The sequence below is a fragment of the Gekko japonicus genome, unplaced genomic scaffold, assembly GCF_001447785.1.
Source record: "Gekko japonicus isolate JY-2015 unplaced genomic scaffold, Gekko_japonicus_V1.1 scaffold544, whole genome shotgun sequence".
Lineage (NCBI taxonomy): Eukaryota > Metazoa > Chordata > Lepidosauria > Squamata > Gekkonidae > Gekko > Gekko japonicus.
In genome coordinates this window covers 460,973-483,959 of record NW_015167550.1, presented here as the reverse complement: position 1 = coordinate 483,959, position 22,987 = coordinate 460,973, and the positions used below count along the sequence as shown (strand labels likewise).

The window sequence follows — 22,987 nt, the reverse complement described above, 5'->3', positions numbered from 1 at the left end:
CTTAAAACATGCCAGTTGAGAGCCTTAACAGTGGAGATTTCTTAATGAGATCTGCCTAATTTGAGCCTGGGCTCTCAATACTAACCCCAAGCCTGTATTCAGGAGTAGATTTAACAGCAGAGAGGAAGTTACTTTATTATTATTATTTTAGCTCATGTAGGCCCCGGTCACACGGACCGGATATCGCAGGGGGGAGGCGTGGCTGTTTGCCCCGCAGCAAAATAACGCGCGACTGCGCGATCAGGCGTCCCCTCGCGGTCCCGCCGAGGTCCCGTGGTTAGGGGGGAGGTGCCGATCACACGACGCGCCAAAGAAGTGGCGCGGCAAACGGGGTTGTGGTTTGTTTTTTTTTAACCTGAAGTATGTGAATGCCCCGTTGGGTGCTTGTGCGCATCCCTGGAAACTTCGGAAGAAAAAAAAACCTTTTCGCAATGGGGCATGGGCGGGCGCCGGATGCCACCGAAATGCGATCAGACGCCCACCCTTGCCCCGCAGTTTCCGGAAACTAGTACCTCCGAGGTACTAGTTTTTTGCCGCGCATCTTCGGAGGGAAGCCTCGGTTGAGCCACGGGAGCTCTACGCTTCCCAGATGTGGCGGTGAGATCGCGCCCGGAAAATCCGCCTATCTTCCGTCTCTCTAGCGTGGCTAATGCTCCGTGTGACTGGGGCCGTAGAGTGCTTTTCCGCATTGCAACAGGTCTAAGTGCAGTATGACTGCTCCAAAGTTTCAGCCACAGAAACTAGGTGAAGAACACCGTTATCACCTGGGGGTTTGGTTTAGTGCAGGGCCGGCCAAACTTGCTTAACGTAAGAGCCACATAGAATAAACGTCAGATGTTTGAGAGCCGCAAGACATGAACAGATATGACACATTTTTACTAGGAAATATGCAAATACTTGATTGATTTAGCGCATGCAAATTTGCTTTTTATTAACATTAAATGAGACTGCCAAAAATAATAACAAAAGCGGCAAAAGCAGATATTGATAATGATGTTTATTTGTCCAATGACATTTGTTTGCTAATGATATTTAGCTTCCCCAGCCGCCCTGCCGGGAGCCGCACAGTACGTGTGAAAGAGCCACATGCAGCTCCCAAGCCACAGTTTGGCCACCCCCGGTTTAGAGTAATGCAGAACTGGAAAATGGTCACACAGCTACCCTCTGTTCTTTTGTACTTACAGGATATACCATTGAGGCAGGCGCTAATGTGTTGCGCAGTGCCAACATCACCTTCATCACAGGAGCCCCCCGCTATAATCACACTGGGGCTGTCTTCCTGATGGTCTATGACGCTAGCCTGACTCTGCGGAAGAAACTGATGATCTCTGGCGAGCAAGTGGGCTCGTATTTTGGCGGCTCCATTGCTCTAGCTGACCTCAACAATGACGGGTGAGTCGGTTTCAGAGTAAAAGGAGAGGGGGGGTTATGGGCTCCTCCCCAATTGTTTCATAAACTCCAAATTGTGTTTTCTTCTTTTTAGAGGAAGGTGATCTCCAGGATTTTTTTTTAATGTGACTTTGCATAATTCTCCCCTCCTCTATTTCATCCTTGCATAAGCAGCACAATGTGGTAGGTTAAGGCTGGGAAAGTGACTGGGGCGAGGTCATCCAGCAAGCTTCCATGGCAGAGTGGAGATTCTAACCTGGGTCTTGCAGATCCTAGTCTGACACACTAACTGGTACCATGCTGGTATAAGGGGGAGAAAAAAGGAGAAAAATTCCTTGGCCACACGCCAGTGTTCCCTCTAAGCTGAGTTAGTGTGAGCTAGCTCACAGTTTTTTAGCCTCCGGCTCACACATTTTTGTTTTAGCTCAGGAAGGAGGGCTCCAGAGCAAACTAATTGATGCAGTAGCCAAATTGCTCGCTCACAACTAATGCCAGTAGCTCACATAGTAGAATTTTTGCTCACAGACTTCGCAGCATTAACCTAAGCACAATGGGATTCGGTAAAGAAGGGCTGTTTGCCCCAGTGATGTAAACTAATCAGTAACGTATTAGTCTAAGGCCCATTCTGCATCTAGCATTCGCTCTGCTGTTTTACCAAACCCACGTTGGAACACAAATTCCTCTCTGCATTGCCACTTTCACTTTCTCTGATTGTCGAATTTTATGGTAGCCTCCACACTGCATGCCCGGTTTCAATTCCTTTGATCTCTTGGTTTTATGGTACTGTCTGCATAATTTATGGCCATTTTATGGCCATTTTATGGCCGTTCTATGGCCATTCTGGGGTGACTCTGCAGTCAGTACAGCGTTGGCCCAGGATATTTGAATTTGGTTTTGAGCTGCATCTTTTTCTGTTTCAGTGTGGGTTTGGTAAAATAACAGAGCGAATGCTAGATGCAGAATGAGCCAAAGAGAGGCTGCCAGAGGCGGAGCTTTTATCAAACCAATCAGGACAGCTTATGCTGGTAGGAGGCTGCGATGCAGGTTACACCATTCTGCTCTCCTTCATTTTATCTTTGCAACACCCTTGTGAGGTAGGTCAGGCAGAGAGAGGGAGTGAACAGCACAAGGTTACCCAGTGAGTTTCACGGCTGAGTGGTGATTTTGAATCTTGGTCTCCCCGTATCTAGTCTCTGACACCTTAAATTCTACACACCACATTGATATGCTATATGATGGTGGGGGGAACACATCTAATCTAATTTATCCGAATGTTAGACAATTCAGGGTTCCCCCCCAATGCAACAATTCTTTTGTTGCTGGATCTGCCCGCCCCAAGCAATTTCGTCTGCTTCCTGGTAGCCCTATCAAAAATAAACTAAAATACTATGCTCACAGTTTCGGTCAGGCTCCACGAGGAGTAGTTTAAAATTTTATTACAATCTCATTTGCTCTCTGACAGAGGAAAGGCCAACTGCTAATCTAATTCTTTGTAGTTCTGCCCAGAAGTCCATGAATTACACAGATCTCTTGTGAGCACATGGCATGAAGCTGCCTTGAACTGTGTTAAACCCTTGGCCTACCAAGGCCAGCATTGTCTGCTCTAATAACTAGCAGCTACCCTGACCCGGAGAGCCCAGGCTAGCCCAGTCTCAGAAGCTAAGTAGGGTCGGCCTTGGCTACTATTCGGAAGGACGATCTCCAAGGAATACCAGGGTCGTGCTGCAGAGGCAGGCACCTCTAAAACGTCTCTTGCCATCAAAACAAGTCTAGCTCGCCACCTAGTGGTGCATAACGCTAACAGAGCTAGACTTTCTGGCTGCCAGACAATCTTAGGATCTCCTGGCTATTCTACATGCAATGTTGTATGATAATTAATTATTATTATTACCAGCGGCTTTCCAGGGTCTCAGGCATAGGTCTCCTACCTCACCTACTGATTCTTTTAACTAAAGAAGTCAGGGACTGAACCTGCCCTACATTCGCCACCCGTGCACCTATCCACCCTCCCCTCAGTCAGTAATTATATACCATATATGTGCATCTGCTCCTCTTCTATGAAGCCTTTACTACAGAGACCAGTTCCTGTAGAGAAAATGGCTGGAGGGTGGATTCTGCTGAGGTCCCTCCGCTTCCCAAACCCTGCCATAGCCAGGCTCCACTCTCAAATCTCCAGGAATTTCCCAGCCGGGAGTTGTCAGCTCTATCCTAGCCTTGCCTAACGTTGGGTTGGATCCAGTAAACGTGTCCTCTCGATCTTGGTTGAATACTCTTCCTTACTACAGTTCCCGGTCCACATGGCATTTTCCCATGCTGGTCCCATGATCCCCAGCATAGCCATTTTACATGCTCAGAGGGGACCCCCGCCATTTCTCACTAGCAGAGAAACTGGTTGGGTCCAACCCCTTGATTCTCTTCTACTCTCTCCCCTTTCCCCAATTTTGTCTTGTTTAGAGGGGGGGAGGAAATCAGCTGTAAGAGAGCCAGTTTGGTGTAGTGGTTAAGTGTGTGGACTCTAATCTAGGAGAACCGGGTTTGATTCCCCACTCCTCCACTTGCACCTGCTGGATGACCTTGGGCAAGCCATAGTTCTGGAACAGCTGTTCTTGAAAAAGAGCAGTTTCTGTTAGAGCTCTCTCAGCCCCACCCACCTCACAGGGTGTCTGTTGTGGGGAGGGGAAGGGAAAGGAGTTTGTAAGCCACTCTGAGACTCCTTTGAGTAGTGAAGGGTGGGGCATAAATCCAATCTCCTCCTCCTCCTCCTAAAGTAGAAAGGGCTTGTGGATGACTTACTGTTTTTGCTAATGAAATGGAGGCTTTCAACATGTTCAGAAGCATCTCTTGCTGCTGGGAATGCTGGTATCTGACTCTATGTGGTTGATTTTTCCAAACACATATCCTAATTCTGTTTCCTCCCTAATGAGACCAGAAGACTTGTCGTGCTGTGTTGTGTCCACCCCTCAGGTTCCAGAGCTTGCTGAAAGCCTTCGCTTGCCTAATAGTTGGACAGGGGTCACCCCTCTCCCTTTTCTCATTGGTAGGTGGCAGGACTTGATCGTTGGCGCACCCTACTACTTTGACCGGAAAGAAGAGAAAGGTGGGGCAGTCTATGTGTACATGAACCTTGGCGGGACATTCCACAACACCCCCAACCGCACCCTGACAGGCCCTAGCAAATCCTCTTTCGGCTTGGCTGTGGCCCACATTGGAGATATTGACAAAGATGACTTCCAAGGTAGGCCGCTTTCCTTTCTGGCTGAGCTCAGGTTTTGATGTTCTTGATGACACATCTGATGGGGAACTGCATTGATCGAGGTTGATTGGTCAATTGCTGTGGCCCAGCCAATGATATACCCCTAAGAATCATTATGGGCCAATGGCCGCTGCAGATCAACCATGTAGGTGGAGCCTGCAACGTTACTAAAAACAGCCAATATTGTAATGATCCTGTATATATCTATGCTGTGGCCTCATTTGGAACACTCCGTACAGCTCTGGTCATTGTATCTCAAAAAGGACATTGCAGAGCTGGAAAAAGTACAGAAGAGGGCAATCAAGATGATTAGGGGGTTGGAGCAGCTTCCCTATGAAGAAAGGCTGAAGAGTCTGGGAGTTTTCAGTCTAGAAAAGAGATGACTAAGAGGGAGACATGATAGAGGGTGATAAAATTATGCATGGGATGGGGAGAGATGACAGAGAACTTTTTCTCCCTTTCCCCAAATTCCTAGAACTCGAGGGCATCAAATAAAGCTGGTGGGCAGTAGGTTCAGGATGGAGAAAAGGAAATAATATTTTAAGCAGAGAGTGATTAAAATGTGGAATTGGCTACCAGAGGATGCAGTGATGGCCACAGGAATAAACAGCATTTAAAGGGGGATTAGATTCACAGAGGATAAGTCTATCAATGGCTACTAGCCATGGTGACTGAGGGGAACTTCCACATTCAGAGGCACTGATCCTCTGAATCCCAGAGCCAGGAGGCAACATCAGGGGAAGGCCTCAGCCCCTCTGCCCTGTTGTTGGCCGTCCAGAGGAACTGGCTGGCTATTGTGTGAGACAGGAGGCTGGACTAGATGAACCACTGATCTGATCCTGCAGAGCTCTTAATGTATTCTTATGTTCTTACTAATAGGCCTAATGATACAATTATGTTTTTCACAGGTATGTTTCCAAGTTGGGTCATGGACATGTTCTGAGGTCTCTGTGGTTCTCAGGTGTGGAGGGACCTGATTCGGACTTGGAACCATGGCTACAGGGAGAGGTGACTTAAGCCTTTCCCTCCTGTTCTTTCTCCCAACCTGAAATGGCCCTGGAGAGCTGCTGTTTGCTTCATTCATATGTCAGGGTCCCCAACCCCAGCAGAGTCACTAGCAGCTCCTTGGGGCCATTCTGGGTTGGGAAACCAGAATGCGGGAGACCTAAGGCCCTTCGTCTGGTTTCTTCCTGTATGCTGTGGTCCCAATCCATATCTGGACCCATGGTCCAGGGAAGCATGGAACTCCCAGAACACATCCACCGGGTTGTCAACTTCCAGGAGATGGCTGGAGATTACAACTGGTCCCCAGGAGATAGAAATCAGTTCCCATGGAGGAAATGGCCACTTTGAAGGTAGATTCTATGGCATTATACCCCATTGAAGTCCCTCCCCAAACCCCACCTTCCTCAGGCTCAGCTCCTAAAATCTCCAGGCATTTCCAAACTCGGAGATGGCAGCTCTACACATCCATGACCTGATCTGGGGTGTGTCTAGGGAGAGGGAAGGCAACATGTAGGTAGGCCCTAAGAAAGTCTAGATGTGGTTGGTGGGTATGCTGCCCTCTCCATCTCACTCACCTTGGGAGGGGCAGCAAGTCCTGTTATGTGCCTCATTCTGGGCAGAAAACTGGGTTTCTGCCCTCTGATTTTTTCAGCTCAGTCTGACATTCCCAGTTCCCATGGCTTTAGGGTTGCCAGCTCTGGGTTGGGAAATACCTGGATATTTTGAGGCTGGAGCCTAGAGAGGGCAGGGTTTGGGGAGGGGAGGTGCACCAGCAGCGTACAATGCCATAGGGTCCACCCTCCAAAGCAGCCATTTCCGCAAGGGGAACTGATGTCTGTGGTTCAGTTGTAACAGTGGGAGGTCTTCAGGTGCCATCTGATGGTTAACAACCATACCTAGATTGCTGTCTGCACTCCTGAAGTGAGTTTAGCTTGATGCTGTACTGTTGGTGGGGTCTGCTGACGTTTCCAATAGAAGTGCAGACACTTCTCATGCCCACATGTCTTTGGCTTCCAATTGAAACCCTCCTTCCCAATGAGACCATTTTGGGTGGTTTTGTTGTCAGATGGGAGACTGCGGTGGCTCAAGTGGTTAAGACGCTGAACTGCAGGCTGTGGAAGGTCAGGAGTTCAGCAGTTCGAGACCCGAGTGTACCGCATGACAGAATGAGCTCCCGTCTCTAGTTCCAGCTCCTGCCAACCTAGCAGTCCGAAAGCAAGAAATTGCAAGTAGATCAATAGGTACCACTTCGGTGGGAAGGTAACAGCGTTCCGGGCGCCTTGGGGTTTAGTCCTGCCGGCCACATGACCACGGAAACATCTTCGGACAGGGCTGGCTCTTCGGCTTTGAAACGGAGATGAGCACCGCAACCCTAGAGTCGGACTCAACTGGCTTTCGAGCAAGGGAACCTTTACCTTTACTTTACACAGATGACTAATGGTGACCACTAGTGGGGTTTCCAAGGCAAGAGACGTCCAGAGATGGTTTGCCATTGCCTACCTTTGCATCATGACCCTGGTATTCCTTGGGGGTCTCCCATCCAAATACTAGCCAGGGATGACCCTGGCTTAGCTTCCAAGATCTGGTGGAATTTGGCTAGCCTGAGCTATCCAGGTCAGGCCAATTAGACCATAGCCTGTAAAATATATATATATATATATATATTTTACACACACACACACACGAAAATAAATCCAACAGAAAGTCCAGTAAGTTAAGATACATTCTGCATGATTAAACTGACTGCTTATTTTAAAAGAAAGCCTTTAAATAATATTGATGTTTGGAGACAAATGGTGAATTAGATGGATAACTAGTTCTGGTTTACATGACATGTTTGAAAGCAGCGGTTAAGTAAACTGTTGACAATCTGCTCCCCGCACAGATTTATGAGTTTAAAAGCCTTGGTTTATTTTAACTGTGCTTAGATGGTAAAAATTGGGTCTGGCTTGCAGACGATCACTCTAATCGTCTTTGGCCTAGACAAACACTGCTTTCATCACCTTCACTCTACCCAGACTTCTCTATTGCTTGGAAGCCTGCAAAGGTAATCATGGCGAACAAGGCAGGATATATATGTTTGTACATCATGCATAGGGTTGCCAGACCCCTAGTGGGGGCAGGGGTTCCCCTGATTTTGGGGGCTCCAATTCACTGCCGGCCAGCTGGCTGGCGGGGGAAGCCCCGAACAGCCCCCTCTCACATCGTCAGAGTCTCACAGCAATCAGTTCTCAACAACGTTCCTTCAGAGAAGTTCAAGTTTATTGAGTACAGTAAAGGCAAGTCTTCTGTGCATACATTTAGTGTCAGAACTGATTGTAAAGGTGGGAGGTGAATAGATATACAGGTTTCAAAGGGGGTCCCCCCGACTAGATGGAGCCAATTAGGGAAATAGTTACAGCATGCCTAAACTAATGGGTTCACATTCCCAGCAAAGCATCAGGAGAGTGGTACCAACATTCCCAGCAAAGCATCAGGAGAGTGGTACCAAGGTCAGATGGCCAGGCTGGGAGATAAGACCCCCAAGAAGAAGTGAAAGTTAACATTCCAGCATGACAAGAAATACTACATCAGCCACCGCACCCCCTACTACCAGCCTTGGCAGCATAGCTGACACATTGTTGGTGCAGTGACATCATGCGGAAGTGATGTCATCACGCCGGGCATGTTACGCAGCGCCGCTCTAGCATTTTGGTCAAAACTCCATGGTCACGTATTTATTCAGATATTTATACCCCATTTTTCTCTCCAGTGGGGTCACAAAGTGGCTTATGACATTGTTCACCCTTACTCCATCCTCACAAGAATAATTTTGTGAAATAGGTTAGGTAGGTAGATAGTGAGTGAGTGAGTGAGTGAGTGAGTGAGTGATGGATCCAAGGTTTCCCAGTGAGCTTTCACAGCAGAATGGGAATTCGAACCTGGGTCCCCCAAATCATAGTCCAACCACTCACCACTTGGCAGTTTAATACTAACTGTGATTCATACGCCCACTTCAGAGCATGGATTCAGATCTTGGTCTAATGGACCCCAATAAACCATAGCTTACGGGAGTCATCTGCATTTAGACAATCATACTGAAGTGTAGTGGGTTAGACGCATGAATGAAACCCCGAGACTGATGTAGTGATCAGCATGGTTTACTGGAACACAACATAAGGTAACACACAACGGCCAGCTGGCCAACTATATACAAACCAGGGGACACACCCCTGGGTCCCATTGGTGGGTTTAAATCTCCTGCCAAGGTCCCATTGGTCCCCCAATGGAGGGACCAGAAGCCTAGTCCCTATTGTTACTCCGGATTCAAGCTCAGGAGTGCGCGCTGGCCTCTGGTGGCGGTCAGCGGACACAACACATACAAACCATTGTTTAATTAAACTGTTTAATTAACTGTTGTTTAATTAAACTGTTTCAGCTCATGTACATCCAATGGGGTCTTTCTCCTCCACGGGGACCCAAAGCTTACATTGTTCTCCTTTCCTCCATTTAACTCTCCCAACATCCCTGTGAGGTTGGTTGGGCAGTGAGTGTGAGTGTGGGACTGGCCAGTTTGCATGGTATCTGAACTGAACCCCAGAGTCCGTCTTAGTTTAATGTGGGTGCTCCCCCCCCCCCAACTTCGATATTGCTGGAAGCTTAAGCTAAAAGAGAATGCAGGCCACATCTCTTCATACAAAATAGAGTCTTGCACAGAAACTAAATTGTAAAAATGGCATACAGCTTCCCTCCCTCTTTCCAAGCATAGCAGGATCAGCTAAGAGTTCTTCTTTCTTTTGGGGCTACCAAAGGTCAAGGGAAGTAGTTTTCCTCACTGACAAATTCACATGGTGGCATTCTCTTGTTCTTGCATGGTGGATAACCTCAGTGCCCATCCCATTTTACATGCAGCCTTCTGCTCCGTTCACAATTCTCTAAAACTGGGTCAATAAGGACAGAGGTGGTGTTGTTTTTAAAAAGGGAGGGGTTTTGAGATTTAGAGGGTATTTGATTGGCAGTTGTTGTTATTGTTGTTGTTGCTGTTGTTGTTATTAGGACTGAGGATAAAATGGCCAATATTGTAATATCCCTGTATAGATCTATGCTGTGGCCTCATTTGGAATACTGTGTACAGTTCTGGTCATCCTATCTCAAAAAGGATATTGCTGAGCTGGAAAATGTGCAGAGCAGGGCAACCAAATTGATTAGGGGGCTGGAGCACCTTCACTATCAGGAAAGGCTGAAAAGTCTGGGACTTTTCAATTTAGAAAACAGACGACGAAGGGGGAACATGATTGAGGTTTATACAATCATGCATGGAGTGGAGAGAGTTGACAAAGAGAACTTTTTCTCCCTCTCCCAAAAGACTAGAACTCAAGAGCATCCAGTGAAGCTGATGGGCAGTAGGTTCAGGATGGACAAAAATGAATACAACTTTGCACAGAGACTGATTAAAATGTGGAATTGGCTGCCAAAGGATGTAGTGATGGCCACAGGAATAAACAACCTTAAAAGGGGGTTAGATAAATTCTTGGAGGATAAGTCTATCAATGGCTACTAGCCATGGTGACTGAGGGGAATCTCCACACTAAGCCTCTGAATCCCGGAGCCAGGAGGTAACATCAGGGGAAGGCCTTGGTCTCTATGCCCTGCTGTTGGTCATCTAGAGGAACTGGTTGGCCACTGTGTGAGACAGGATGCTGGACTAGGTGGGTTATTGGTCTGATTCAGCAGGGCTCTTCTTATGTTCTTATGTTCAATGGAGGTGGCTAGAGAAAATTTGTTTTTTTAATGGAAGAGATTCTGATATTGTAAAAGAAACCCATTATTTTATATGACTCCACTTTTCAGACCAAAAATGAATCTGTATGAGTGTTTGCTCTTTCTCTTCTTCCTTTGACCCACAGATATTGCCATTGGAGCTCCGTTTGAGGGATGGGGGAAAGTATACATCTACCAGAGCAGTAGCGAGAGGCTGTTTGAAAAGCCTCAGCAGGTATGAAGGTACCTCATCATTCTAACATTTGTCTCCATGTGGGTCACGCGAGCGCTGGTGAGAGTAAGCAGACCGCCTTCCTTGTCCTCCCACCAGTGGCTCGCCCCCCAGAGCCTAAGCATTAGCCAAGCTGGATCACCCCCGGTTTGGTTGGTTGGCTGGCTGCTCTTCTGGCCTTGGGGTCTGCAAAAATGTAATCTCCAGATGAAAAGAGCAAGAGTCTAGTAACACCATAAAGACTAACAACATTAGTGGCAGGGTAGGAGCTTTCGTGAGTCAAGAGTCCAGTAGCACCGTAAAGACTAACAAGATTTGTGGCAGGGTAGGAGCTTTCGTGAGTCAAGAGTCCAGTAGCACCGTAAAAAACTAACAACATTTGTGGCAGGGTAGGAGCTTTCGTGAGTCAAGAGTCTAGTAGCATCTTAAAGACTAACAAGATTTGTGGCAGGGTAGGAGCTTTCGTGAGTCAAGAGTCCAGTAGCACCGTAAAGACTAACAACATTTGTGGCAGGGTAGGAGCTTTCGTGAGTCAAGAGTCCAGTAGCACCGTAAAGACTAACAAGATTTGTGGCAGGGTAGGAGCTTTCGTGAGTCAAGAGTCCAGTAACACCGTAAAGACTAACAACATTTGTGGCAGGGTAGGAGCTTTCGTGAGTCAAGAGTCCAGTAGCACCGTAAAGACTAACAACATTTGTGGCAGGGTAGGAGCTTTCGTGAGTCACTGCTCACTGAAGAAGTGAGCCGTGCCTCACAAAAGCTCCTACCCTGCCACAAATCATGTTAGTCTTTAAGGTGCTACTGGACTCTTGCTCTTTTCTACTGCTACAGACAGACTAACATGGCTGACCAGCTTGATCTATCCCCAGATGACAATCTCTCTCTCTACACCAGTCCCAATCTATAGAACAGCAACATCCAGTGATATCATAGGCCACCTAATGTCAGTCCTAGGGTGCCAGTATCACTTGAGTTGCCAGACTCCAGGTGGCACCTGGAGAATCCCCTGCTATTACAGTTGATCTCGACGACCAAGATCAGTTCCCCTGGATAAAATGGCTGCTTTGGAGGGTGGACTCTGTGGCATGATACCCTGCTTAGGTCTCTCCCCTCCCCAAACCCCCACCCTTCCCCAGACTCCACCCCCCAGATCTCCAGGTATTTCCCAACACTGGCAACCCTACAGTATCACAGACCCACCACTCCCACCATCTTTTCCTTTGTGACCGTCCTCACACCTCCCCATTTGTGTTCCACTGCTACAGGTCATCAGCGGGGAAGACATTGGCTCCGGGATCAAGACTTTCGGCTATTCCTTCAGTGGTGGAATGGACGTGGATGGAAACTCCTACCCTGACCTCCTGGTGGGAAGCCTCTCTGAAAACCTTGTGCTGCTCAGGTGAGATGGGAGAGGGGTGGGTCTGTCTAGAAAGTTATCTATTGAGTTAACTTGAACTAATTCATTGTAACCCTGTTGAAGAAATCTGTTGAGAGCCAGCATGGTGTAGTAGATAGAGTGTCAGACTAGGATCTGGGAGGCCCAGGTTCGAATCCCACTCTGCCATGGAAGCTGGCTGGGTGACCTTGGGCCACTTACTCTCTCACAGCCTATCCCTATCTCACAGGGTTGTTGTTGCAAGCATAAAATGCAGAGGGGAAGAAATATGCTGTAACGTAAGCCCGTTTTGGGGGGGAATGAGATATAAATATGTAAATATTATAAATCTACCTTGCTTTGTATTCCACCTTTCCTCCAAGGAGCTCAGGGCATGATAGCTGGTTTGCCCCTCCCCATTTTATCCTCACAACCTTTTGAGATGGGTTAGGTTGAGAGGGCGTGACCCGCCCAAAGTCAGACTGAGAGTTTCATAACTAACTGTGGATTTGAGAGTGGGTCTCCCTGATCCTCGTCTGACATTCTGACACTGTAGCTTGCTTCAGGTGAGTAGCCATGTAGAATGAAGTCTGAGTCCACTGGCACCTTTTAAGACCAACCAAGTTTTATTCAAGGTATAAGCTTTTGTGTGCATGCACACCTCTTCAGGTATCTGAAGAAGGGTAAAGGTCAAGGTTCCCTTGCTCGAAAGCCAGTCGGGTCCGACTCTAGGGTTGCGGTGCTCATCTCCATTTCAAAGCCAAAGAGCCAGCGCTGTCCGAAGACGTTTCCGTGGTCATGTAGCCGGCATGACTAAACACCAAGGCGCAAGGAACGCTGTTACCTTCCCACTGAAGTGGTACCTATTTATCTACTTGAAATTTCTTGCTTTCAAACTGCTAGGTTGGCAGGAGCTGGAACTAGAGACGGGAGCTCACTCCGTCATGCGGCACCCGGGTCTTGAACTGCTGAACTACCGACCTTCCACAGCCTGCAGCTCAGCGTCTTAACCACTTGAGCCACAAAACCACGTGCGCACAAAAGCCTATACCTTGAATAAAACTTTAGGCACTTTCACACACACTAAATAATGTGCTTTCAATCCACTTTCAGTGCACTTTGCAACTGGATTTTACTGTGTGAAATGGCAAAATCCACTTGCAAATGGTCACTGAAGTGGATTGAAATGGCATTATTTAGCATGTGTGAAAGTGCTGGTCTTCAAGGTGCCTCTGGACTCAAACTTTGCTGTAGCTTGCTGATCTGATGTGAGTGTCAAGAAACACTCTTACATGGGTGTGACCTTGTGATTATTTGTTTAAGAAGGAGTTGAGTTCATTATAGCATTCACCTGGGCAGAGCCGTGTCTCCAGATAGAACAGCAATGTCCAGGGATGCCTGTACCCCCATCAGTTTCTCGGTGTACTGCAGATCTCATTTTACAAGAATACAGAATTTACATCTTTCTGCTGAGGACTGTATAGCAGAGCTCTGTGACAGATCTCAGTGAATGCTCCTCTTTCCACATTAGAAAAGCAACAGCTATATCATCACTACTAAATTTCAGCTGAGCATCTTTTCCAAGGTAGAATCTGGCCCTGAAATATTCTACCTCTATGTTGTGCGCCAGCTGATATTTTTCCTTTTGTGCACCCAGACAGAGCAGCCTTGCGCATAAGCTGAGTACTCAGCTGTCTGTCCAGTTGTCATAACCATCCAACACGCGAGGGCTAGCTTTCTAGGTGAGGGAGGGTTTCATTTGAACCAGGTTTTGGCTCCAAAAGTTACTTTGAAAGGGGGATATGTTTACAAGGACTGAGTTCTCTGATCTAGTACCCTGAAATCCAATGGAGCACAAAAATAACTGAGCCCAGCTTTGGCACAGAATGAGAAAAGTGCTCCTGAGCAGGGCTATTTTGGGGCAGGAACGCACAGGAACAGAGTTCCGGCTGGCTCCCGAGTTGGCCACGCCCAGCAGGAACTCATTAGCATAATAGGTCACAACCAACAGCAGAGACTCATTAGGATTGGCTACATTAGGGGTGTGTGGCCTAACATGCAAAGGAGTTCCTGCTACAAAAAAAGGCCCTGGGTTTTGACAACAAACAAGGTAAACAGAATAACAAGTAAAAGGTGGGCGTGGCTGGGTAACCACACTTCTGGTAACGTGGGGGTGCGGCCTAATGTGCTAATGAGCTGTGCTGTCAGGGGTATGGCCCAATATGCTAATGAGTTCCTGCTGTTGGGTGTGGCCTATTATGCTAATGAGTTCCTGCTTTTTCTACAAAAAGAGCCCTGCTCCCGAGAATGTGCAGAATGCCTTTTCTCCAAACTGAGTTATGAAAGCCAGGCTTAGGGACCACTGGTGCAGTTTGGGAATTCTAGACTCTGAACGTGACAGCTTCCCTTTTGATGGTAATGTATACTTGTAGTACAAAGTTACAAAGTACAAAGTTAAAGCCTCCTTTTAGGGCTTCCAAGCCTGTGAGCTGATGCCCTGGACTTCTGCTTCTCAGCTCAGATTCCAAAAGTATCCTTAGAATTCCAAGGCTGGAGAAATTATATTTTCTCTGGCTTTGATGCCGGATGCAGCCAACTTTGCACAATCTCACCCAGTTCTCTTCTTTATGACAAGCTGCATCCCATGTGGCTTTTGCCCATGCTGGCCCCTTGCTCCCCGGCATAACGTTTTTTGGTGGGTCAACCAAAAGGCCCGTAGCCACGGGGGGGGGGGATTTGCCAGTGGTGCCCCCTGCCAAATGTGCTCTGCCCCCTCATTGCCCATCCCTCCTGGTTCCCCCCTCTTCCCATCTCTCCAGAGCCCGCATGAGCTGCCACCTCTCTGTTTGCAGCCTGGCTAGGTTTTGCTGGTGTCCAGCTCTCCAAAGGGGAGCAGGGAGGGGGCAGGAGGTTGGCCGCGCAGGTACGGCATTCTTTGATTGCTGCACAGGTGCAGTGAGGCACTGGGGTGGGCCATTCTCTGCTGGCTGGCTGCCCTGCATGCCCCCTCCACACCAGGACGGCCTCCTTGCCCTTCCAATGTCAATTTGAGCTCCTGCTGCAGGTGCCAGTCTCTCTCTTGCTCCTCCGGTGGCCCCAGACAGGAGGAGACCAGCAGTTTCTGATGGGGGGGAGGGGACCCTTTCTCTGGCTCTTCTCATTGCCCTTTCTCCGGTTCTTCTTTCTTTCTCCTACTGGTCAAGCCTTTCAATCGCCCTGACATGCAGTGCGGCTTTTATTTTATTTTATTTTGTGACGCCAGAAGTTAAGTAGGCATGTGCCCCCCCCCTGAAAATTTCCCGGCTGCGGGATCATCCAACCTTTCTTTTTGTGACTGGTGACCTCACTCCCCGCCCCCCCCTTCTGTCCTTGTCTGTTGGCAGAGCCCGTCCAGTGATCAACATCGTCAGCAAGACTTTCACGGTCACCCCGAGCCCCTTGGACCCAGCCAGATGTAATGAAGACTCTTGGTAAAGTGCTCCATCTCTCTCTCTCTCTCTCTCTCTCTCTCTCAGATCTCTCGGTTTTCTCCTGCTTGCCCCCCACGAGTGGCTGGGCGTGGGAGCAAAAGTCCGAAGGAACTGAGTGTATATTTAGCCTAGAGAAAGGAAGACGAAGGGGAAGCCTGCTGCCCGTTCACGGCTCTTTCAAAGGATGTCGGAAAGAGCCGGGAGAACAATGGGCTGCCCTTCCCAGTGAAGACAGATGTGATGGGATTTAAACTAGAGGGAAGATGATTTTGGATAAATGTGAATAAAAAGACAAGCTTCAGTCATATGTGCTGGTCAGAGTTAAAGCCTGCTACACTCAGACACAACTACATGTTATATTTTCCCGTGGGTTGTGTTTGGGGTTCCTCACAACGACTCTCTGTCAGGTTTCAGTTGTGCGTTCCTCACAGGGAACTCAGTTCCCAAACACATCGGGGCCTGATTCAGATTGGGACCACAGCACAGCACAGAAGAAGTTGCTTCCGCCTCCCCACCACTGCTCTGTTTTCCCAACAAAAATTGGCCCCAACGGGTATTTGCCCTACATGGTTGTTCTTTTTTTATTTTACAAAATTTATATCCTGCCTTTCTTCCCTCACAAGGGCCGCAAAGGCCACATTCCAAAGCTATTAAAACCACCATCATTAAAACAATTAAAACCAGAGCTGAAATACATACAAAACAACCATTAAAAACATTGAGCAGGAAGGAGGGATCACTGAGGAAATGCCAAATGAAACAAAAAAATCTTCACACACTGGTGGAAGATGGCAACACAAGGGGAAAGGCAAATCTTGATGTGCCCCATCGAGTTCATGCGCAGCCCTCAGCATGGTCCACCCTGCCCTTGAGGGCTGTTTCAGTTTGGGAAAACGGTGCAGGGGGGCAGAGTCTGAAGCCCATTCTTTTGTGTCTCAGTCCTCACCTGAATTGGGCCCCTCTGTGCTTGGAAACTGAGCTCCCAGCAAGGTGCTTGCAGAGGAGGTCTGACTGAAAGTCCTCTGTGAGGACACTGAAAATACAACATGTGGTTAGGCCCTGACAGTCTCCTTGAGCGAAAAAGAACATCACAAAGGAGTAGGGTTGCCAAGTCCTATCTTCACCCCCAGCGGGGGACTTTGGGGGGCGTTCCTGGAGGAGGCAGGGCATCCCCGACGTGATGACGTCACGTTGGGGATGTACCGCCAGCCCGACAGGGGCGCTGGCTCCCTGCAGTTAAAGGGGCCTCTTTAACTGGGCAGGGAAACTGGCGTTTCCTTGTGCGCCCAACCTCCGTGGAGATTGGGCACGCAAAACGCCGGCTCCCTGCAGTTAAAGGGGCCCCTTTAATTGCAGGGAGCCGGCATTTCCCCGCACGCTCACCTCTGTGGAGATCAGGCGCATGGCTGGCCCACAGCCACCCCTCTCTCTCAAGAGAGAAGGGGGTGGCGGCGGGTGTTGGGGCTTCCCCTGGTGGCCAGCTGGCTGCCAGCGGGTAGAAGCCCCCAAAAAGCAGGGGACCTCTCCAAACCAGGTGGTTTGGCAACCCTACAGAGGCGGCTTTGGAACCTGGTTGAGCTAGCTCTATAATTAGGGGAGGTGGAGGCCTTGGGGGTGGATTTGGGGTCCAGGCAGCCTCTGCCCCCACCACCTCACCCCCATTGTTGCTGCTGCCTCCTCAGCTTCATACCCCCCCCAACCCCATATTGGAGCCCCCAATGACTCTTGTCTCCACATTTCCCGGTTGTCTTTAAATGCAGGGAAACAAGCCATGCATGTCTGTAGGTCTTCCTGAACTCTGTAGAATGAGGGGTGTTCGATGGTCCAGCTCGGGTCAACAAGATATGTGTGGTGGTTTTTGAGCCACCGCTATTCATGGTGATCCTGGCATAAGAGCTGGGATCTGGAGGTGGCTGATTCAACTCTCCTCTCGGCCACAGATTCGTTTGCTGTCAGCCTCAGTGTCTCCTTCAGTAATATGGGAATAATCATGCCAGTCTGACTTTTTGTAATTGTCCCTGAATGCATCTCTCTTCTCTTTCTCCTTTCCCTCCTCCTTTCCACTTCCTTACTAACAGCATCGAGATTCGGGTGTGCTTCTCCTATTCCCAAAGTGCCGGGGATCCCACATACAAAGAGAACATTGGTGAGTTAGAGATCGGAATCCTGCCCGGGTGGGTAGTGCTTTTTTTAATTATTAAAAGAATCGCAAGCTCTCAGCCGGGAGGTCTGGCCTTAAAGCACTTCTCCATAATTCTAGATGTGCAGGATTTGCTTACAGCATTTACCATCGGCCAGGAGTTCTAACTTGAAAGCTCTTCTCCATAACTCTAGAAGTATGGGAATTGATGTAAAGGGGGGTTGGACAGATTTGTGGAGGATAGGGCTATCGCTGGCTATTAGCCATGAGAGGTGAGTGGGATTTCCAGGTTTAGTGGCAGAATGCCCTTGATCGTCAGATGTTGGGAAGCTGGTGAGGGCTGTTGCCTGTGGGGGAGAATCCTTCTTGTGGGTTTCCCTTCAGCATCTGATGGCTACTGTTTGAAAGAGGATTCTGGATTAGTTGGACCACTGGTCTGATCTAGCAGGATTATCCCTACATTCCTTTGAAAGTGTTAATGGCACACACATCTCTCCATTTCCCAGCTGTGCCCTAGAGAGCCAGTTTGATGTAGTGGTTAAGAGCGGTGGACTCTAATCTGGAGAACCGGGTTCAATCCCCCACTTCTCCACATGAAGCCAGCTGAGTGACCTTGGGTCAGTCACAGTTCTCTCAGAACTCTCTCAGCCTTAAAAAAACAAGGCTAAGAGCTAGAACTTGTGGCTGCCAGACAATCTTAGGATCTCCTGGTTATTCGACGTGGTAATTATTATTCAGCTGTGCCCTGACAGTGCCTCTATCTTGTCTTCTTCCTCCATGCCTTTCCCCTTCTTCTCCTTTCAGAGCTGAATTACATTGTGGAAGCTGACCGGGACCGCCGGCCGCCTCGAGTGTACTTTGCCAGTACGCTGTCTGCCATTTACCGGGGAAGATTATCCATGCCGAACAGGAGGTGTCAAAATCTAAAGGTCCTCCTACGGGTGAGCAGAGGGCAATACAAGTGGCCAAATTATTAATAGGAAAAAGGAACCAGAGGGGATATAGTCTACATAGGAACACCTGCCCTTCCCATTATCCCCTTGATGGTGGAAAGTGCAGGGAAAAAACTGGTTAGATTCCCTCCCACTATTTGTCCTCTGGATTTTTCTTCCCCCCCCCCAACCCTACTTCATTACTTTAATTGTAAGCTGCCCTTGAGCAGGTCTTATGTGAGGGAGCACACAACTTTTCCCAATGAATATTTATTTGTTTGTTTGTTTCATTAGATTTTTATCCCACCCTCCCCTGCACACAGGGCTCAGGGCAGCTTCCAACAAATGATAAAACAAGTGAAAACCGTTAAAATGCTCTGTTGGCTAAGCTGTACCCACAATAATAAATGAGTCAGCATCAAGATGGCAAGCAGGCATAAGTGCATAGGGCTCCGGTAAGGTCTATACAAGGGTGTGCCCCTGATTAGCCAGCTGGATGGTGGTCAGTCACCCCCAATAATCTCTGATCAGATATCATACCAGGCCAGAGCAGGGTGAAGCAGGGGAGGCCACTATAACGGGACACCTGTTGCCTCATCCAAAGGCCCGACAGAACATCTCCGCTTTACAGGCCCTGTGGAACTGAAGCAAACCCCATGGGGCCCTGATCTCACTTGGGAGAGGGCTCCAAAAAGGCTCTGGCTCTGGTCGAGGCTTAACAGATGTCCTTTGGGCCGGGGGACCACCAGCAGATGTTGCCCTGATGAGCGCAGTGCTCTTCGGGGGACATAGTGGGAGAGGCGGTCCTGCAGATAATGTCGGTCCCACGCTGCTCAGGGCTTTAAAGGTTAATACAATAACCCTGAACTGGTTTTGCCCCTTGGGCGTGGGCTGCTCCCAATTGGGGGTGAGCCAAGCCCCTCTGGCAATGCCACAGGGGCTGGGCTTGGACCCAGATGAAGGTAGCATGGTTCTCAGAGGTGACAGGTGCACCTGACGAGGTTTACCAGAAATGCCTTGAACCAGCCCCAGATCTATGCTTCAGTGGACGGCATCTCCAGTTTATTAGGAACTCAGAGTGAAGGGTGGAGGGAGGCCTGTGTTTGCCCCCAAGAGTTGCTTTCGGTTGAGATAGGAAGTGCCAGGCAAAAAGAACCAGGGCTATTTTTAGGCAGGAACGCACAGGAACGGAGTTCCAGCTGGCTCCCGAGTTGGCCACGTGCATCAGGAACTCATTAGCATAACAGGCCACACCTAACAGCAGAAACTCATTAGGATTGGCTACATTAGGGGTGTGTGGCCTAACATGCAAAGGAGTTCCTGCTACAAAAAAAGGCCCTGGGTTTTGACAACAAACAAGGTAAACAGAATAAGAAGCAAAAGGTGGGTGTGGCTGGATGAGCACACTTCTGGTAACATGAGGGTGCAACCTAATGTGCTAATGAGCTGTGCTGTCAGGGGTGTGGCCTAATATGCTAATGAGATTCTGCTGTTGGGTGTGGCCTATTATGCTAATGAGTTCCTGCTGGGCTTTTTCTACAAAAAGAGCCCTGAAAAGAACCATTGGCATGAGATGATCTCTTATGCTTCCGAGTCAAGCAGCAGGAAAGAGCGAGGGTGATCATGAGGCTAGAATGTGGGGTTGGTTGATCCTTGCAGTACATGGCTTCTTGGCTCTGAGAGCAAGACCAGCTTCAGATCTGAGCTATCTGAGATGAACTCTTGCCTGTCCTGCAGGAAGATATTCGGGACAAGCTGCACCCCATCGCGTTCTCCATGAACTACTCGCTGGCCGAGAAACCCATGCCCTTTCAGTTGGGTCTTCACTCTCTTGACAAGTTTCCCATCTTGAATGACGATCAGCGCCGGGAAGAACATGCTGAGGTTGGCTTTGTGCAAAAAACGAGGAACACTGTCTCCCCATGTGCATGAGCTCATGTACTGTGTTGGCTGTCTCTGTCGCCTTCTTCCATTCTGATACCTGCGTTGGGTCATTCATGCCGGGCCGTGCTCTTGTATGACCACACTGCACCATCTTGCATCTTGCTCCACCTATCATGCAGGGCCATGATTTTTTGTTGATACTGGCTGATTGGCTGGAGGTCAATGGTTCCCCCAAATCAAACTGAAAACCAAGAAGTGGTTGGTGTCATGTCTTCTCTGCCTATGCGCATTCCCCCAGTCTGCACCAAAGCCCTGACCAACCTCAAAGCCATTGGTGGTAGTCAAGTCAGTAGGCATGAACACCAGCACCAACCCCAGGGAAAGGACTGTAGCTCAGTGGCTGAGCATCTGCTTGGCATGCAGAAAGTCCTTTGTTCATTCCCTGGCATCTATAGTTAAAAAGATTGGGAGACCTCTATCTAAGACCCCGGAGAGCTGCTGCAAGTCTGAACAGGCAGTACTGACTTTGGTAGATAAAATGTCTGATTCAGCATAATTTGTCCTCCAAAAGAAGTATTTGTCCCATTTTATTTTGAGGCACAATGCAGCTACTGTACCACAAATTGGAGTAGTCATGCCTTTCTGTGCCTTCTATTGTCGTACTCAGTCTAGAAGAATAACAACTTTGCCTGTGTTGGTATACAGTAATTCTTGACCTGACGTTATATATAGAATCCCTCTCCCACTGTAGCAGTTAAGAGTGGTGGACTTTAATATGGAGAATCAGGTTTGACACCCCACTTCTCTTTCACATGAAGCCAGCTGGGTGACCTTGGGTCAGTCACAGCTCTCTCAGAGCTGTCTCAGCCCCACCTACCTCCTCCTCCTCCGTCTCTTCCTCCTTCTTCTCCATGCATGGCACTGCCCTTTCACTTTGCTTACAGATTCTGTGCTATTTGTCAACATTCTATTGCTGGTAGCTTTCTTCTCATCAGTGACAATTATCTGTGAATATCCCATGGCATTTTTGAGCTCAACAAATGATTACAGTTCTTGCAGGCAAGCAACCAGATGACAGCAAGTGTTCGGCTACGTATGTACCATCCCACACATCTAAACATACACATGTATACCTAAAAAAGTCTGTGAGAAGCCTTGTGTTTTCCATCATCACTTGATGGTTCCATTGTCCAAGCTGCACTCTGGCACCATCTACTGGAGAAGAATGTTTGCCATCGTTCTAAGGCTCAGAATAAATTATAGTCCAGAAAATATGTCCTTTTTAAAACATTGCCAGACCCTCTTTTTTGATGGGCATAGATTGATCTGTGCAGACGTCACGTGATGGCTGCAGTGTGCACTTACACTTTGCTGTGCCACAGCAAAGCTCTCAAGTGACGCAGCCAAATCTATGGAGTTGCTTCACTGAAGCACAGTGTATTTATTTATTTATACGTGCAGTCACTGAGAGATTAATAATAATTGTTAAGTGCTGTCAAGTCGCAGCTGATTTATGGCGACCCCGTAGGGGTTTCAAGGCAAGAGAGGTCCAGAGGTGGTTCAGCCATGGCCTGCCTCTGCGTCACGACCCCGGACTTCCTTGGTGGCCTCCCATCCAAGTACTGGCCAGGGCTGACCCTGCTTATCTCTGAAGCCCTGACAAGCTCAGGCTAGGCAGGGTTATTCAGGCACCTCACCAAGAGGCGGCTTTGTTGCTATTCTGCTCTCCTGTACTAGCTAACAGCAGCAGCAGCAGAAGAAGTGATTGGATTTATACCCCGCCCTTCACTTGGAGTCTCAGAGCGGCTTACAAACTCCTTTCCCTTCCCCTCCCCACAACAGACACCCTGTGAGGTGGGTGGGGCTGAGAGAACTCTGACACAAACTGCTCTTTTTCAAGGACAGCTGTGCCAGAGCTTGTGACTGACCCAAGGTCACATCAGCAGGTGCAAGGGGAGGAGTGGGGAATCAAACCCGGTTCTCCCAGAGTACGCACACTTAACCACTACACCAAACTGGCTCTCCAGCACAGTCCCTATGCAGAGTTACTCCAGTCTGTGGTGGTGGAAAGTGCCGTCAAGTCACAGCTGACGTATGGCGACCCCGGGTGGGGTTTTCAAGCCAAGAGACGTTCAGAGGTGGTTTGCCATTGCTTGCCTCCACATCATGACCCTGGTATTCACTGGAGGTCTCCCATCCAAATACTGGCCAGGGTCGGCCCTGCTTAACTTCTGAGATCTGACGATATCAGACTAGCCTGGGCTATCCAGGTCAGGGCTACTCCTTTCTAAGCCCATTTATTTCAGAGGCCTTGGAGTGCATTCACTCTGTGTAGGATTGCTCACAGAAATTTTCAGCTGGGCTGCTTTTTGTTACGATTACGACACTGTATTTTGCTCTTATGTTGCACGCCTTGCGCTTTAGCGCTTCGTTTTGCAAACAAGCAGGGGTCATTTCCTGCAGGAGCGCACAGGAGGGGAGCTCCGGCAGTAAAGAGCTCAAGGGGCGGGGCACATGCAACAAGCCCCACCCCCTGCTCCCCGCAGCCCCCCACCAGAGGCAGAAGC

General features: G+C 48.7%; 1 protein-coding gene across 1 annotated transcript in view; it reads left to right on the top strand.

Moving 5' to 3' along the window:
• The window catches only part of ITGA3 (integrin subunit alpha 3), a 115,854-nt gene that overhangs the window by 62,714 nt on the left and 30,153 nt on the right, over positions 1 to 22,987 (top strand). Inside the window, exons 6-13 of the mRNA XM_015413677.1 lie at positions 1,185 to 1,392; positions 4,431 to 4,624; positions 10,534 to 10,622; positions 11,885 to 12,018; positions 15,378 to 15,464; positions 17,543 to 17,610; positions 18,409 to 18,545; positions 20,274 to 20,420. Of these exons, the coding sequence (XP_015269163.1) occupies positions 1,185 to 1,392; positions 4,431 to 4,624; positions 10,534 to 10,622; positions 11,885 to 12,018; positions 15,378 to 15,464; positions 17,543 to 17,610; positions 18,409 to 18,545; positions 20,274 to 20,420 (1,064 nt within the window). The remainder of the gene's footprint in view (positions 1 to 1,184; positions 1,393 to 4,430; positions 4,625 to 10,533; positions 10,623 to 11,884; positions 12,019 to 15,377; positions 15,465 to 17,542; positions 17,611 to 18,408; positions 18,546 to 20,273; positions 20,421 to 22,987) is intronic.